Source organism: Leucoraja erinacea, unplaced genomic scaffold, assembly GCF_028641065.1.
Source record: "Leucoraja erinacea ecotype New England unplaced genomic scaffold, Leri_hhj_1 Leri_1648S, whole genome shotgun sequence".
NCBI classification, from domain to species: domain Eukaryota; kingdom Metazoa; phylum Chordata; class Chondrichthyes; order Rajiformes; family Rajidae; genus Leucoraja; species Leucoraja erinaceus.
In genome coordinates, this window is record NW_026575944.1 from 8,715 (window position 1) to 23,053 (window position 14,339).

The window sequence follows — 14,339 nt, forward strand, 5'->3', positions numbered from 1 at the left end:
CCGTGCCGAACACATAATCTCCCCTAGTCCCATCTACCTGCGCTCAGACCATATACTCCTGAACCTAATTTCTATGTTTCTATATATGTTAGCATTCATAGCTACATAATTCATCAAAATAAATTGGATAGGCATATGGATGAGAAGGGAATGGAGGGTTATGGTACGAGTGCAGGCAGGTGGGACTAAGGGGAAAAAAATTTGTTCGGCACGGACTTGTAGGGCCGAGATGGCCTGTTTCCGTGCTGTAATTGTTATATGGTTATAGCAAAAGGATTTGAGTATAGGAGCAGGGAGGTTCTACTGCAGTTGCACAGGATCGAAGGGCCTAATGACCTACTCCTGCACCTATTGTCTATGTTTCTATGTTTCTATGTTTACCTGATGGAAAATCCAAAAAAATCAAAATCGAAAATTTGGACCCAGACCTCCTCAATTGCCCCCCTTAAAAATCAAACTGCCCCACGTTGGGAACCGCTGCTCTAAACTAAAGGCAACACCGACCGCCACTGTTTGTCCGGACGCTGGGCCAGGTAGAGGAGGAGGAGCACGTACAGGAGACGCCTCCCTGCATCTCGGAGGGAGATGAAAGGTGTCAAGGAAAGACGGCTATCGTTGGGTTTGCGTTGGCCAACATCTTTGGTGATAGACTTTGTCCTTTTGCAGGCCAGCTGCTGAAGTTGTTCATTTGCTGAGACCGTGAGCAATGGTGACCAAGGCCGACGATGTCTTCTCTCTGACGAAGGAGGAAGAGCTGGGTGGAATGACCGGCAGGTAAGGGGGGTGTATCCTGGCCGCTCCACCCCTTGCACCTCATCCCCTCCATCCTCCCCATAATCCTTTTTGTTGGCTCCAGCAACAGAATCATCCTTTGTTCGGCACGGACTTGTAGGGCCGAGATGGCCTGTTTCCGTGCTGTAATTGTTATATGGTTATATAAAAATAATATGGTAAATAATATGTTATATGGTTTATAAACATAAATTGGATAGGCATATGGATGAGAAGGGAATGGAGGGTTATGGTACGAGTGCAGGCAGGTGGGACTAAGGGGAAAAAAATTTGTTCGGCACGGACTTGTAGGGCCGAGATGGCCTGTTTCCGTGCTGTAATTGTTATAAGGTTATATGGTTAATCAGGCCATTCGACCCATCCAGTTCAATCATGAGAAGAACTTTTGAGTATAGGAGCAGGGAGGTTCTACTGCAGTTGTACAGGGTCTTGGTGAGACCACACCTGGAGTATTGCGTACAGTTTTGGTCTCCAAATCTGAGGAAGGACATTCTTGCCGTAGAGGATTTGAGTATAGGAGCAGGGAGGTTCTACTGCAGTTGTACAGGGTCTTGATGAGACCACACCTGGAGTATTGCGTACAGTTTTGGTCTCCAAATCTGAGGAAGGACATTATTGCCGTAGAGGGAGTACAGAGAAGGTTCACCAGACTGATTCCTGGGACGTCTGGACTGTCTTATGAAGAAAGACTGGATAGACTTGGTTTATACTCTCTAGAATTTAGGAGATTGAGAGGGGATCTTATAGAAACTTACAAAATTCTTAAGGGGTTGGACAGGCTAGATGCAGGAAGATTGCTCCCGATGTTGGGGAAGTCCAGGACAAGAGGTCACAGCTTAAGGATAAGGGGGAAATCCTTTAAAACCGAGATGAGAAGAACTTTTTTCACACAGAGAGTGGTGAATCTCTGGAACTCTCTGCCGCAGAGGGTAGTCGGGGCCACAGTTCATTGGCTATATTTAAGAGGGAGTTAGATGTGGCCCTTGTGGCTAAGGGGATCAGGGGGTATGGAGAGAAGGCAGGTACGGGATACTGAGTTGGATGATCAGCCATGATCATATTGAATGGCAGTGCAGGCTCGAAGGGCCGAATGGCCTACTCCTTCACCTAATTTCTATGTTTCTATCATGGCTGAGTTATCTCTCCCCCCTAACCCCATTCTCCTGCCTTCTCCCCATAACCCCTGACACCCGCACTAATCAACAATCTATCTATCTCTGCCGTCAAAATATCCACTGACTTGTGACCTCCACAGCCGTCTGCAGCAAAGAATTCCACAGATTCACCACCCTCTGGCTAAAGAAATTCCTCCTCGTCTCCTTCCTAAAAGAACGTCCTTTAATTCTGAGGTTGTGCCCTCTGGTCCTAGACTCTCCCACTAGTGGAAACATCCTCTCCACATCCACTCTATCCGGGCCTTTCACTATTCTGTACGTTTCAATGAGGTTCCCCCTCATCCTTCTAAACTCCAGCGAGTACAGGCCCAGTGCCGACAAACGCTGATCGTACGTTAACCCACTCATTCCTGGGATGGTTCTTGTAAACCTCCTCTGGACCCTCTCCAGAGCCGGCACATCCTTCCTCAGATACGGGGCCCAAAATTGCTCACAATGTTCCAATACACTTTAGACTGTTTAGACTGTTTTACTGTTCTTTTTATAAATCATGTTTCTCGGGGTATCTAAATCTAAATTTAATTAGTTGTTTAAGTTATGACATCGGATGGAAGCTGCATACCAAATCTCGTCGCACACGTAGATACATAGAAACATAGAAAATAGGTGCAGGAGTAGAGGCCATTCGGCCCTTCGAGCCTGCACCATTCGCCACTCAATATGATCATGGCTGATCATCCAACTCAGTATCCCGTACCTGCCTTCTCTCCATACCCCCTGATCCCCTTAGCCACAAGGGCCACATCTAACCCTCTTAAATATAGCCAATGAACTGTGGCCTCAACTACCCTCTGTGGCAGAGAATTCTAGAGATTCACCACTCTCTGTGTAAAAATTGTTTTTCTCATCCCAGTCCTAAATGATTTCCCCTTTATCCTTAAGCTGTCCTGGACTTCCCCAACATCGGGAACAACTTCCTGCATCTAGCCTGTCCAACCCCTTAAGAATTTTGTACATTTCTGTAAGATCCCCCCTCAATCTTCTAAATTCTAGCGAGTACAAGCCGAGTCTATCCAGTCTTTCTTCATATGAAAGTCCTGACACCCCAGGAATCAGTCTGGTGAACCTTCTCTGTACTCCCTCTATGGCAATAATGTCCTTCCTCAGATTAGGAGACCAAAGCTGTACGCAATACTCCAGGTGTAGTCTCACCAAGACCCTGTACAACTGCAGTAGAAGCTCCCTGCTCCTATACTCAAATCCTTTTGCTATGAATGCTAACATACCATTCGCTTTCTTCACTGCCTGCTGCACCTGCATGGCTACTTTCAATGACTGGTGTACCATGACACCCAGGTCTCGATGCATCTCCCCCTTTCCCAATCGGCCACCATTTAGATAATAGTCTGCTTTCCTGTTCTTGCCACCAAAGTGGATAACCTCACATTTATCCACATTATACTGCATCTATAACCATATAACAATTACAGCACGGAAACAGGCCATCTCGTCCCTTCTAGTCCGTGCCGAACACTTAATCTCCCCTAGTCCCATCTACCTGCGCTCAGACCATAACCCTCCATTCCCTTCCCATCCATATAACTATCCAATTTATTTTTAAATGATAAAAACGAACCTGCCTCCACCACCTTCACTGGAAGCTCATTCCACACCGCCACCACTCTCTGAGTAAAGAAGTTCCCCCTCATGTTACCCCTAAACTTCAGTCCCTTAATTCTCATGTCCCCTTGTTTGAATCTTCCCTACTCTCAGTGGGAAAAGGTTTTCTGCCATGCATTTGCCCACTCACCCAGCCTATCCAAGTCACCCTGCAGCCTCCTAGCATCCTCCTCACAGCTAACACTGCCCCCCAGCTTCGTGTCATCCGCAAACTTGGAGATGTTGCATTAAATTCCCTCGTCCAAATCATTAATATGTGCAATGACAATAACATTTATTATTATTATTGTTATTATTGGAGCCCCGGTCAGCATTACATCCCTGTTTTTGTGTTGTGGTCCCTCTCGAAGTAAATGCTAGCACCTGCAGCTCCTCCGTACACTGACGACTGCTCTCCCCCCCATCCCCCTCACCCTCCTTATAACCATATAACAATTACAGCACGGAAACAGGCCATCTCGGCCCTACAAGTCCATGCCGAACAAATTTTTTTCCCCTTAGTCCCACCTGCCTGCACTCGTACCATAACCCTCCATTCCCTTCTCATCCATATGCCTATCCAATTTATTTTTAAATGATACCAATGAACCTGCCTCCACCACTTCCACTGGGAGCTCATTCCACACCGCTACCACTCTCTGCGTAAAGAAGTTCCCCTCATATTACCCCTAAACTTCTGTCCCTTAATTCTGAAGTCATGTCCTCTTGTTTGAATCTTCCCTATTCTCAAAGGGAAAAGCTTGTCCACATCAACTCTGTCTATCCCTCTCATCATTTTAAAGACCTCTATCAAGTCCCCCCTTAACCTTCTGCGCTCCAGAGAATAAAGACCTAACTTATTCAACCTATCTCTGTAACTTAGTTGTTGAAAACCCAGGCAACATTCTAGTAAATCTCGTCTGTACTCTTTCTATTTTGTTGACATCCTTCCTATAATTTGGCGACCAAAATTGTACACCATACTCCAGATTTGGTCTCACCAATGCCTTGTACAATTTTAACATTACATCCCAGCTTCTATACTCAATGCTCTGATTTATAAAGGCTAGCATACCAAAAGCTTTCTTTACCACCCTATCTATATGAGATTCCACCTTCAAGGAACTATGCACGGTTATACCCAGATCCCTCTGTTCAACTGTATTCTTCAATTCCCTACCATTTACCATGTACGTCCTATTTTGATTTGTCCTGCCAAGGTGTAGCACCTCACATTTATCAGCATTAAACTCCATCTGCCATCTTTCAGCCCATTCTTCCAAATGGCCTAAATCACTCTGTAGACTTTGGAAATCCTCTTCATTATCCACAACACCCCCTATCTTGGTATCTTGGTATCCTCCAGGATTTACATCCCCAAGATCATCTCGCAAGGCCCAGCGAAGGAGTGGATCGAGCGGAGGAGACTGACCATCAGGCCCTGGGCTAACTTTGTGGACCAGAAGCGCTTCACGCGCCCCAAGAACTTGGCGGAGATGTGCACCAGGCTGGTGAAGAACGTCGAGCATTTCCAGAGTAACTACGTGTTCGTGTTCCTGGGGCTCATCATCTACTGCGTGTGAGTGGCCGCTGCGGTGGGGAGGTGTGTGTGGCATTGAGGGACGCTCCCTGCTGCCAGTGATGCCATTGAGAGACGCTCCCTGGTGAATGTGGTGTCTGTACCAGCATTGAGAGACACTCCCTGGTGAATGTGGTGTCTGTACTAGCATTTAGAGACACTCCCTGGTGGGTCTGTACTAGCATTGAGAGACACTCCCTGGTGGACGTACTAGCATTGAGAGACACTCCCTGGTGAATGTGGTGTCTGTACTAGCATTGAGAGACACTCCCTGGTGAATATGTACTAGCATTGAGAGACACTCCCTGGTGAATATGTACTAGCATTGAGAGACGCTCCCTGGTGGGTGTGTACTAGCATTGAGAGACACTCCCTGGTGTGTCTACTAGCATTGAGACACTCCCTGGTGAATGTGTACTAGCCTTGAGATACAATCCCTGGTGTGTGTGTGTGTACACTAGCATTGAGAGATGCTCCCTAGTGGTCGTGTACTAGCATTGAGAGACACTCCCTGTGGGCGTATTAGCATTGAGAGACACTCCCTGTGGGCATGTACTAGCATTGAGAGACACTCCCTGGTATGTGTGCACTAGCATTTAGAGACACTCCCTGGTGTGTGTGCGCACTAGCATTTAGAGACACTCCCTGGTATGTGTGTGTGTACACTAGCATTGAGAGACACTCCCTGGTGTGTGTGTACTAGCATTGAGAGACGCTCCCTGGTGTGTGTGTACACTAGCATTGAGAGACACTCCCTGGTGAATGTGTACTAGCATTGAGAGACACTCCCTGGTGGGTGTGCACTAGCATTGAGAGACACTCCCTGGTGGGTGTGTACTAGCATTGAGAGACACTCCCTGGTGTGTGTGTACTAGCATTGAGAGACGCTCCCTTGTGTGTGTGTGTGTACACTAGCATTGAGAGACACTCCCTGGTGAATGTGTACTAGCATTGAGAGACACTCCCTAGTGGGCGTGTACTAGCATTGAGAGACACTCCCTGGTGTGTGTGTACTAGCATTGAGAGACGCTCCCTGGTGTGTGAATGTGTACTAGCCTTGAGATACAATCCCTGGTGTGTGTGTGTGTGTACACTAGCATTGAGAGACGCTCCCTGGAGTGTGTGTGTACTAGCATTGAGACACGCTCCCTGGTGACTATCCTGGCATTGAGAGACGCTCCCTGGTGACTATCCTGGCATTGAGAGACGCTCCCTGGTGACTATCCTGGCATTGAGAGATGCTCCCTGGTGACTATCCTGGCATTGAGAGATGCTCCCTGGTGACTATCCTGGCATTGAGAGATGCTCCCTGGTGACTATCCTGGCGTTGACGGACGCTCCCTGGGGTGTGGGGGGGTGGGGAGGGGGGACAGGGGGTGGATGTGTGGTGGGTGAGTGTGTGGAGGGGGTGGGGGTGATGATGTACCCCTGCATGACGTCACTGCCTCTTCTCTCCCCCCCCCAGAGTCACATCACCCATGCTGCTGGTCGCCCTGGCCGTGTTCTTTGGAGCCTGTTACATCGTGCACCTCCGCGCCTCCCAATCGCGGCTCGTCTTGTTCGGTGAGCGAGTGTCCCGTCCCACCCCGACCCCGTCCCGCCCCATGCCAGCCTCTTGAAAATTGGAGGAACAGCATCTTTGTCAAGGTGTAGTAGACTCTTATACATCGGCGAGAGCAAACATAGACTGGGCGTTCGTTTAATTGAACATAGAAAGAGGCAAGCTAGAGGCAGGAAATATGTTCCCCATGTTGGGGGAGTCCAGAACCAGGGGCCACACAGTTTAAGAATAAGGAGTAAGCCATTTAGAACAGAGACGAGGAAACACTTTTTCTCACAGAGAGTGGTGAGTCTGTAGAATTCTCTGCCTCAGAGGGCGGTGGAGGCCGGTTCTCTGGATGCTTTAGAATGAGAGCTCGGGCTCTTAAAAATAGCGGAGTCATAGAAACATAGAAATTAGGTGCAGGAGTAGGCCATTCGGCCCTTCGAGCCTGCACCATTCGCCATTCAATATGATCATGGCTGATCATCCAACTCAGTATCCCGTACCTGCCTTCTCTCCATACCCCCTGATCCCCTTAGCCACAAGGGCCACATCTAACTCCCTCTTAAATATAGCCAATGAACTGTGTGGCCTCGACTACCCTCTGCGGCAGAGAGTTCCAGAGATTCACCACTCTCTGTGTGAGAAAAGTTCTCCTCATCTCGGTTTTAAAGGATTTCCCCCTTATCCTTAAGCTGTGACCCCCTTGTCCTGGACTTCCCCAACATCGGGAGCAATCTTCCTGCATCTAGCCTGTCCAACCCCTTAAGAATTTTGTAAGTTTCTATAAGATCCCCTCTCAATCTCCTAAATTCTAGAGATAAACCAAGTCTATCCTCATAAGACAGTCCTGACATCCCAGGAATCAGTCTGGTGAACCTTCTCTGCACTCCCTCTATGGCAATAATGTCCTTCCTCAGATTTGGAGACCAAAACTGCACACAATACTCCAGGTGTGGTCTCACCAAGACCCTGTACAACTGCAGTAGGACCTCCCTGCTCCTATACTCAAATCCTTTTGCTATGAAAGCCAACATACCATTCGCTTTCTTCACTGCCTGCTGCACCTGCATACCTACCTTCAACGACTGGTGTACCATGACACCCAGGTCTCGCTGCATCTCCCCCTTTCCCAATCGGCCACCATTTAGATAATAGTCTGCTTTCCCGTTTTTGCCACCAAAATGGATAACCTCACATTTATCCACACCTCCGCTCAGTCTGCCTGGACCTACCTGATCTCCCGGTTGATCTCCCAAACACTTTAACTCCCCCTCCCATTCCCACACTGACCTTTCTGTCCTGGGCCTCCTCCACTGTCAGAGTGAGGCCCAGCGCAAATTGGAGGAACGGCATCTCATATTTCGCTTGGGCTGCTTACACCCCAGCGGTATGAACATTGACTTCTCTAACTTCAAGTAACCCCGGCATTCCCTCTCTCTCCATCCCCTCCCCACCCAAGTCACACCAGCTTCTCGTTCTCACCCAACAAACAGCTAACAATAGCCTGTTTCAATAGACATTAGGTGCAAGAGTAGGCCATTCGGCCCTTCGAGCCAGAACCGCCATTCAATGTGACAAATTGGTGGCAAAAACAGGAAAGCAGACTATTATCTAAATGGTGGCCGATTGGGAAAGGGGGAGATGCAGCGAGACCTGGGTGTCATGGTACACCAGTCATTGAAGGTAGGCATGCAGGTGCAGCAGGCAGTAAAGAAAGCGAATGGCATGTTGGCTTTCATAGCAAGAGGATTTGAGTATAGGAGCAGGGAGGTTCTACTGCAGTTGTATAGGGTCTTGGTGAGACCACACCTGGAGTATTGCGTGCAGTTTTGGTCTCCAAATCTGAGGAAGGACATTATTGCCATAGAGGGGGTGCAGAGAAGGTTCACCAGACTGATTCCTGGGATGTCAGGACTATCTTATGATGAAAGACTGGATAGACTTGGTTTATACTCTCTAGAATTTAGGAGATTGAGAGGGGATCTTATAGAAACTTACAAAATTCTTAAGGGGTTGGACAGGCTAGATGCAGGAAGATTGTTCCCGATGTTAGGGAAAGTCCAGGACAAGGGGTCACAGCTTAAGGATAAGGGGGAAATCCCTTTAAAACCGAGATGAGAAGAACTTTTTTCACACAGAGAGTGGTGAATCTCTGGAACTCTCTGCCGCAGAGGGTAGTCGAGGCCACAGTTCATTGGCTATATTTAAGAGGGAGTTAGATGTGGCCCTTGTGGCCAAGGGGATCAGAGGGTATGGAGAGAAGGCAGGTACGGGATACTGAGTTGGATGATCAGCCATGATCATATTGAATGGCGGTGCAGGCTCGAAGGGCCGAATGGCCTACTCCTGCACCTAATTTCTATGTTTCTATGACTCGGCTATTTTTAAGAGCCCTATCTAGCTCTCATTCGAAAGCATCCAGAGAACCGGCCTCCACCGCCGTCTGAGGCAGAGAATTCCACAGACTCACCACTCTCTGTGAGAAAAAGTGTTTCCTCGTCTCTGTTCTAAATGGCTTACTCCTTATTCTTAAACTGTGTGGCCCCTGGTTCTGGACTCCCCCAACATTGGGAACATATTTACTGCCTCTAGTGTGTCCAAGCCCTTAACAATCTTATATGTTTCAATGAGATGCCCTCTCATCCTTCTAAACTCCACAGAGTGTACAAGCCCAGCTGCTCCATTCTCTCAGCATATGACAGTCCCGCCATCCCGGGAATTAACCTTGTAAACCTACGCTGGGCTCCCTCAATAGCAAGAATGTCCTTCCTCAAATGAGGGGACTAAAACTGCACACAATACTCCAGGTGTGGTCTCACTAGGGCTCTGTACAACTGCAGAAGGACCTCTTTGCTCCTATATTTGATTCCTCTTGTCATAAAGGCTAACATGCCATTGGCTTTCTTCACTGCCTGCTGTACCTGCATGCTTACTTTCATAGACTGATGTACAAGGACCCCCAGATCCCGTTGTACTTCCCCTTTTCCCAACTTGATGCCATTTAGATAGTAATTCCTGGGATGTCAGGACTGTCTTATGAAGAAAGACTGGATAGACTTGGTTTATACTCTCTAGAATTTAGGAGATTGAGAGGGGGATCTTATAGAAACTTACAAAATTCTTAGGGGGTTGGACAGGCTAGATGCAGGAAGATTGTTCCCGATGTTGGGGAAGTCCAGGGCAAGGGGTCACAGCTTAAGGATAAGGGGGAAATCCTTTAAAACCGAGATGAGAAGAACTTTTTTCACACAGAGAGTGGTGAATCTCTGGAACTCTCTGCCGCAGAGGGTAGTCGAGGCCACAGTTCATTGGCTATATTTAAGAGGGAGTTAGATGTGGCCCTTGTGGCTAAGGGGATCAGGGGGTATGGAGAGAAGGCTGGTACGGGATACTGAGTTGGATGATCAGCCATGATCATATTGAATGGTGGTGCAGGCTCGAAGGGCCGAATGTCCTACTCCTGCACCTAATTTCTATGTTTCTATAATCTTATATGTTTCAATAAGATATCCTCTCGTCCTTCTAAACTCCACAGAGTGTACAAGCCCACAGCCGCTCCATTCTCTCAGCATATGACAGTCCCGCCATCCCGGGAACTAATTTCCACCTAATTTCTATGTTTCGATGTAATCTGCCTTCCTGTTTTTGCTACCAAATTGGATAACCTCACATTTATCCACATTAAACTGCATCTGCCATGCATCTGCCCACTCCCCCAACCTGTCCAAGGCACCCTGCACTCATAGCATCCTCCTCACAGTTCACACTGCCACTCAGCTTTGTGTCATCTGCAAATTTGTTAATGTTACTTTGAAGTATCATCGTTACTTGTTTGCCTCTCTCATTCATTGTTCTTTATCTCTCTACATCACCATCTATATATCTCGTTTCCCTTATCCCTAACCATATAACCATATAACCATATAACCATATAACAATTACAGCACGGAAACAGGCCATCTCGGCCCTACAAGTCCATGCCGAACAAATTTTTTTCCCCTTAGTCCCACCTGCCTGCACTCGTACCATAACCCTCCATTCCCTTCTCATCCATATGCCTATCCAATTTATTTTTAAATGATACCAATGAACCTGCCTCCACCACTTCCACTGGGAGCTCATTCCACACCGCTACCACTCTCTGCGTAAAGAAGTTCCCCCTCATATTACCCCTAAACTTCTGTCCCTTAATTCTGAAGTCATGTCCTCTTGTTTGAATCTTCCCTTTTCTCAAAGGGAAAAGCTTGTCCACATCAACTCTGTCTATCCCTCTCATCATTTTAAAGACCTCTATCAGGTCCCCCCTTAACCTTCTGCGCTCCAGAGAATAAAGACCTAATTCGCCTAATTATAGGAAGGATGTCAACAAAATAGAGAGAGTACAGAGGAGATTTACTAGAATGTTGCCTGGGTTTCAGCACCTAAGTTACAGAGAAAGGTTGAACAAGTTAGGTCTTTATTCTTTTGGAGCGCAGAAGGTTAAGGGGGGACTTGATAGAGGTTTTTTAAAATGATGAGAGGGATAGACAGAGTTGACGTGGAAAGCTTTTCCCACTGAGAGTAGGGAAGATTCAAACAAGGGGACATGACATAGTAATTAAGGGACTGAAGTTTAGGGGTAACATGAGGGGGAACTTCTTTACTCAAGAGTGGTGGCTGTGTGTGTAATGAGCTTCCAGTGGAAGTGTGGTGGAGGCAGGTTCGTGTTTTTTATCATTTAAAAATAAATTGGATAACCATATAACCATATAACAATTACAGCACGGAAACAGGCCATCTCGGACAAATGTCCATGCCGAACAAAATTTTTTTTCCCCTTAGTCCCACCTGCCTGCACTCCTACCATAACCCTCCATTCCCTTCTCATCCATATGCCTATCCAATTTATTTTTAAATGATACCAATGAACCTGCCTCCACCACTTCCCCTGGAAGCTCATTCCACACCGCTACCACGCTCTGCGTAAAGAAGTTCCCCCTCATATTACCCCTAAACTTCTGTCCCTTAATTCTGAAGTCATGTCCTCTTGTTTTTGAATCTTCCCTATTCTCAAAGGGAAAAGCTTGTCCACATCAACTCTGTCTATCCCTCTCATCATTTTAAAGACCTCTATCAGGTCCCCCCTTAACCTTCTGCCCTCCAGAGAATAAAGACCTAACTTATTCAACCTATCTCTGTAACCTATCTCTGTATCATGTTGCCTGGGTTTCAGCAACTAAGTTACAGAGAAAGGTTGAACAAGTTAGGGCTTTATTCTTTGGAGCGCAGAAGGTTAAGGGGGGACTTGATAGAGGTTTTTAAAATGTTGAGAGGGATAGACAGAGTTGACGTGGAAACGCTTTTCCCACTGAGAGTAGGGAAGATTCAAACAAGGGGACATGACTTGAGAATTAAGGGACTGAAGTTTAGGGGTAACATGAGGGGGAACTTCTTTACTCAGAGAGTGGTAGCTGTGTGGAATGAGCTTCCAGTGAAGGTGTTGGAGGCCGGTAGGTTCGTTTTTTTATCATTTAAAAATAAATTGGATAGTTATATGGATGGGAAGGGAATGGAGGGTTATGGTCTGAGCGCAGGTAGATGGGACTAGGGGAGATTATGTGTTCGGCACGGACTAGAAGGGTCGAGATGGCCTGTTTCCGTGCTGTAATTGTTATATGGTTATATTATATGGGATTTGCAGAGGTCAATTCACCCTCCTACCCAACCCTCAGTCTGAGCTGCCTCTGCCTCTGTGTCCACAGGCCGTGAACTCAGCCCTGCTCATCAGTACGCAGTGTCCGGAGCCATTGCCTTCCCCTTCTTCTGGCTGGCTGGAGCCGGCTCGGTGGTCTTCTGGGTTCTGGGTGAGTGAAGGAGGGTCTCGGGCAGAGGGAGGATGGGGGGGGGGGTGTTACTATGCCTGCTATTCCACCCCTGCTTTTTGGTACCCCCTCTCCCTCTCTGGGCCCCTCTCTCATCTCCCCCCCTCTCCTCTCTCTCATCTCCCCTTCCCCTCTCCTCCCCCTCTCTCTCCTCCCCCATCTCTCTCTCCTCCCCCTCTCCTCCACCTCTCCCCTCCTCCTCCCCCTCTCTCCTCCCCCTCGCTCTCCTCCCCTTCTCTCTCTTCCCCTCTCTCCCCCTCTATCCTCCCCCTCCCTCTCCTCCCCATCTCTCTCTCTCCTCTCCTCCCTCCACCTCCCCTCTACTCTCTCCCCCCTCTCTATTCTCCTCCTCCTCTCTCTCCCTCCCCCTCTCCTCCTCTCTCGCTCTCCTCTCTCTCGCGCCCCCTCTCTCTCTCCTCCCCCCTCTTTCTCCCTCTCTCTCCTTCCCCCTCTCTCCTCCCCATCTCTCTCTTCTCACCTCTCTCCCCTCTACTCTCCCCCCTCTCTATTATCTCTCCCCCCGCTTGTAAAGAAGTCTCAACAACACATTGTCTTAACTGTAGCTTTTATTAACTGTTCACATAATTGCTATACTAGCTGTACGTGGTCTGTCACTGGAGCTAGAGAGAGAGACCCCAGGGAGGGAGCATGCAATTATACACCTAATAAGGGGAGTGGTTAAGGGTGGTGAGGTCACTATGTTAAAGGCACATGCACTAGCCATCTACACCGCTCTCCCGCTCCCCCGTCCCCCTAATCCCCTCCTCTTCATCTCTGAACATCACAGTCTTTATTTTCTCCTCTCCCCCTATCCGCTCTCCCCTCATCCCCACCCCTCCCTCCCTCATGTAGGAGCCACGCTGGTGACCATCGGAGGCCACGCCGGCTTCCACGAGCTGGAGTTGGTGGACGGGGACGAGCTGCAGATGGAGGCGGTGTGAGGGGAGTTGTGGAGCGGGGCGGAGCAGCGGGGCGGACTGCGGGGCGGAGCGGCGGAGGGAGTGGGGCGGAGCAGCGGGGCGGAGCGGAGCAGTGGAGCGGAGCGGCGGGGCGGACTGCGGGGCGGAGCAGCGGAGGGAGTGGGGAGGAGAGAGACCGGTCCCCACCCGCTCGGACCCGTTCCCCGGTTTCTAGCGCTCGGGGCCCATTCATCACTACTCGTACCCCGCCCACAATGCTACTAGCACCCTTGCCGGCGTGCCACTCGGCTCTGCGTCCATCAGCTGCTACCACTGACCTCGGCCGCCCACGACTGGACTTTACTACCCCTACCACCGGCTACCCTGAGCCTTGGCGGGGGGTGGGGGGGGGGGGTGAGGAGAGAGGCCGGGAAGGCCAGGAGGGCAATGGGGGTAGGGAGGGGGGAGAGCGTGTAGTAAGGAGAGGGAGGGAGAGGGCCGCTCTGCTCTAACCCCTCTCCCTCTCCTTCCCCTCTTACACCTCCCCTCCTCTCCCATCTCTTTCCTCCCCTCCCCTCTCACTCCCCTTCCGCCTCCCCCCTCCTCCTCCGCCGCGACCCCCTCAGCTTAACCCCCTCCACTCCCCCACCTCCCTCCTTTCCTTCCCCCTCCTTGCCCATTTCCCGCTCCTTCGCTCCCCCTTTCCTTCCCCTTCCTCCCCCTTCTCTTCTCCCCCGTTCTCTCTCCTCCCCCTTCCTTCCTCCCCTTCTCTCTCTCTCTCACCCCTTCTCTCTCCGCCCCCTTCTCTCTCCTCCCCCTTCTCAGTCTCCTCCCCCCTTCTCTCTCCTCCCCACTTCTCCTCTTCTCCTCCCCCTTCTCTCTCCGCCC

General features: G+C 49.3%; 1 protein-coding gene across 1 annotated transcript; it reads left to right on the top strand.

Moving 5' to 3' along the window:
* Positions 1 to 641: 641 nt before the first annotated feature.
* On the top strand, positions 642 to 13,564 carry rabac1 (Rab acceptor 1 (prenylated)). Its single transcript, XM_055665952.1, has 5 exons — positions 642 to 774; positions 4,933 to 5,145; positions 6,611 to 6,708; positions 12,433 to 12,534; positions 13,405 to 13,564. The coding sequence occupies exons 1-5, from the start codon at positions 707 to 709 to the stop codon at positions 13,491 to 13,493; spliced, it is 570 nt and encodes a 189-aa protein (XP_055521927.1). The 5' UTR covers positions 642 to 706; the 3' UTR covers positions 13,494 to 13,564.
* Positions 13,565 to 14,339: the final 775 nt, after the last annotated feature.

Excerpts from the sequence above, each read along its gene's own strand:
- rabac1 (XM_055665952.1), top strand. The coding sequence starts at position 707 with ATGGTGACCAAGGCCGACGATGTCTTCTCTCTGACGAAGGAGGAAGAG. Across the intron at positions 775-4,932 it reads CTGGGTGGAATGACCGGCAG|GATTTACATCCCCAAGATCA; the intron begins GTAAGGGGGGTG and ends GGTATCCTCCAG. Across the intron at positions 12,535-13,404 it reads GGTGGTCTTCTGGGTTCTGG|GAGCCACGCTGGTGACCATC; the intron begins GTGAGTGAAGGA and ends TCCCTCATGTAG.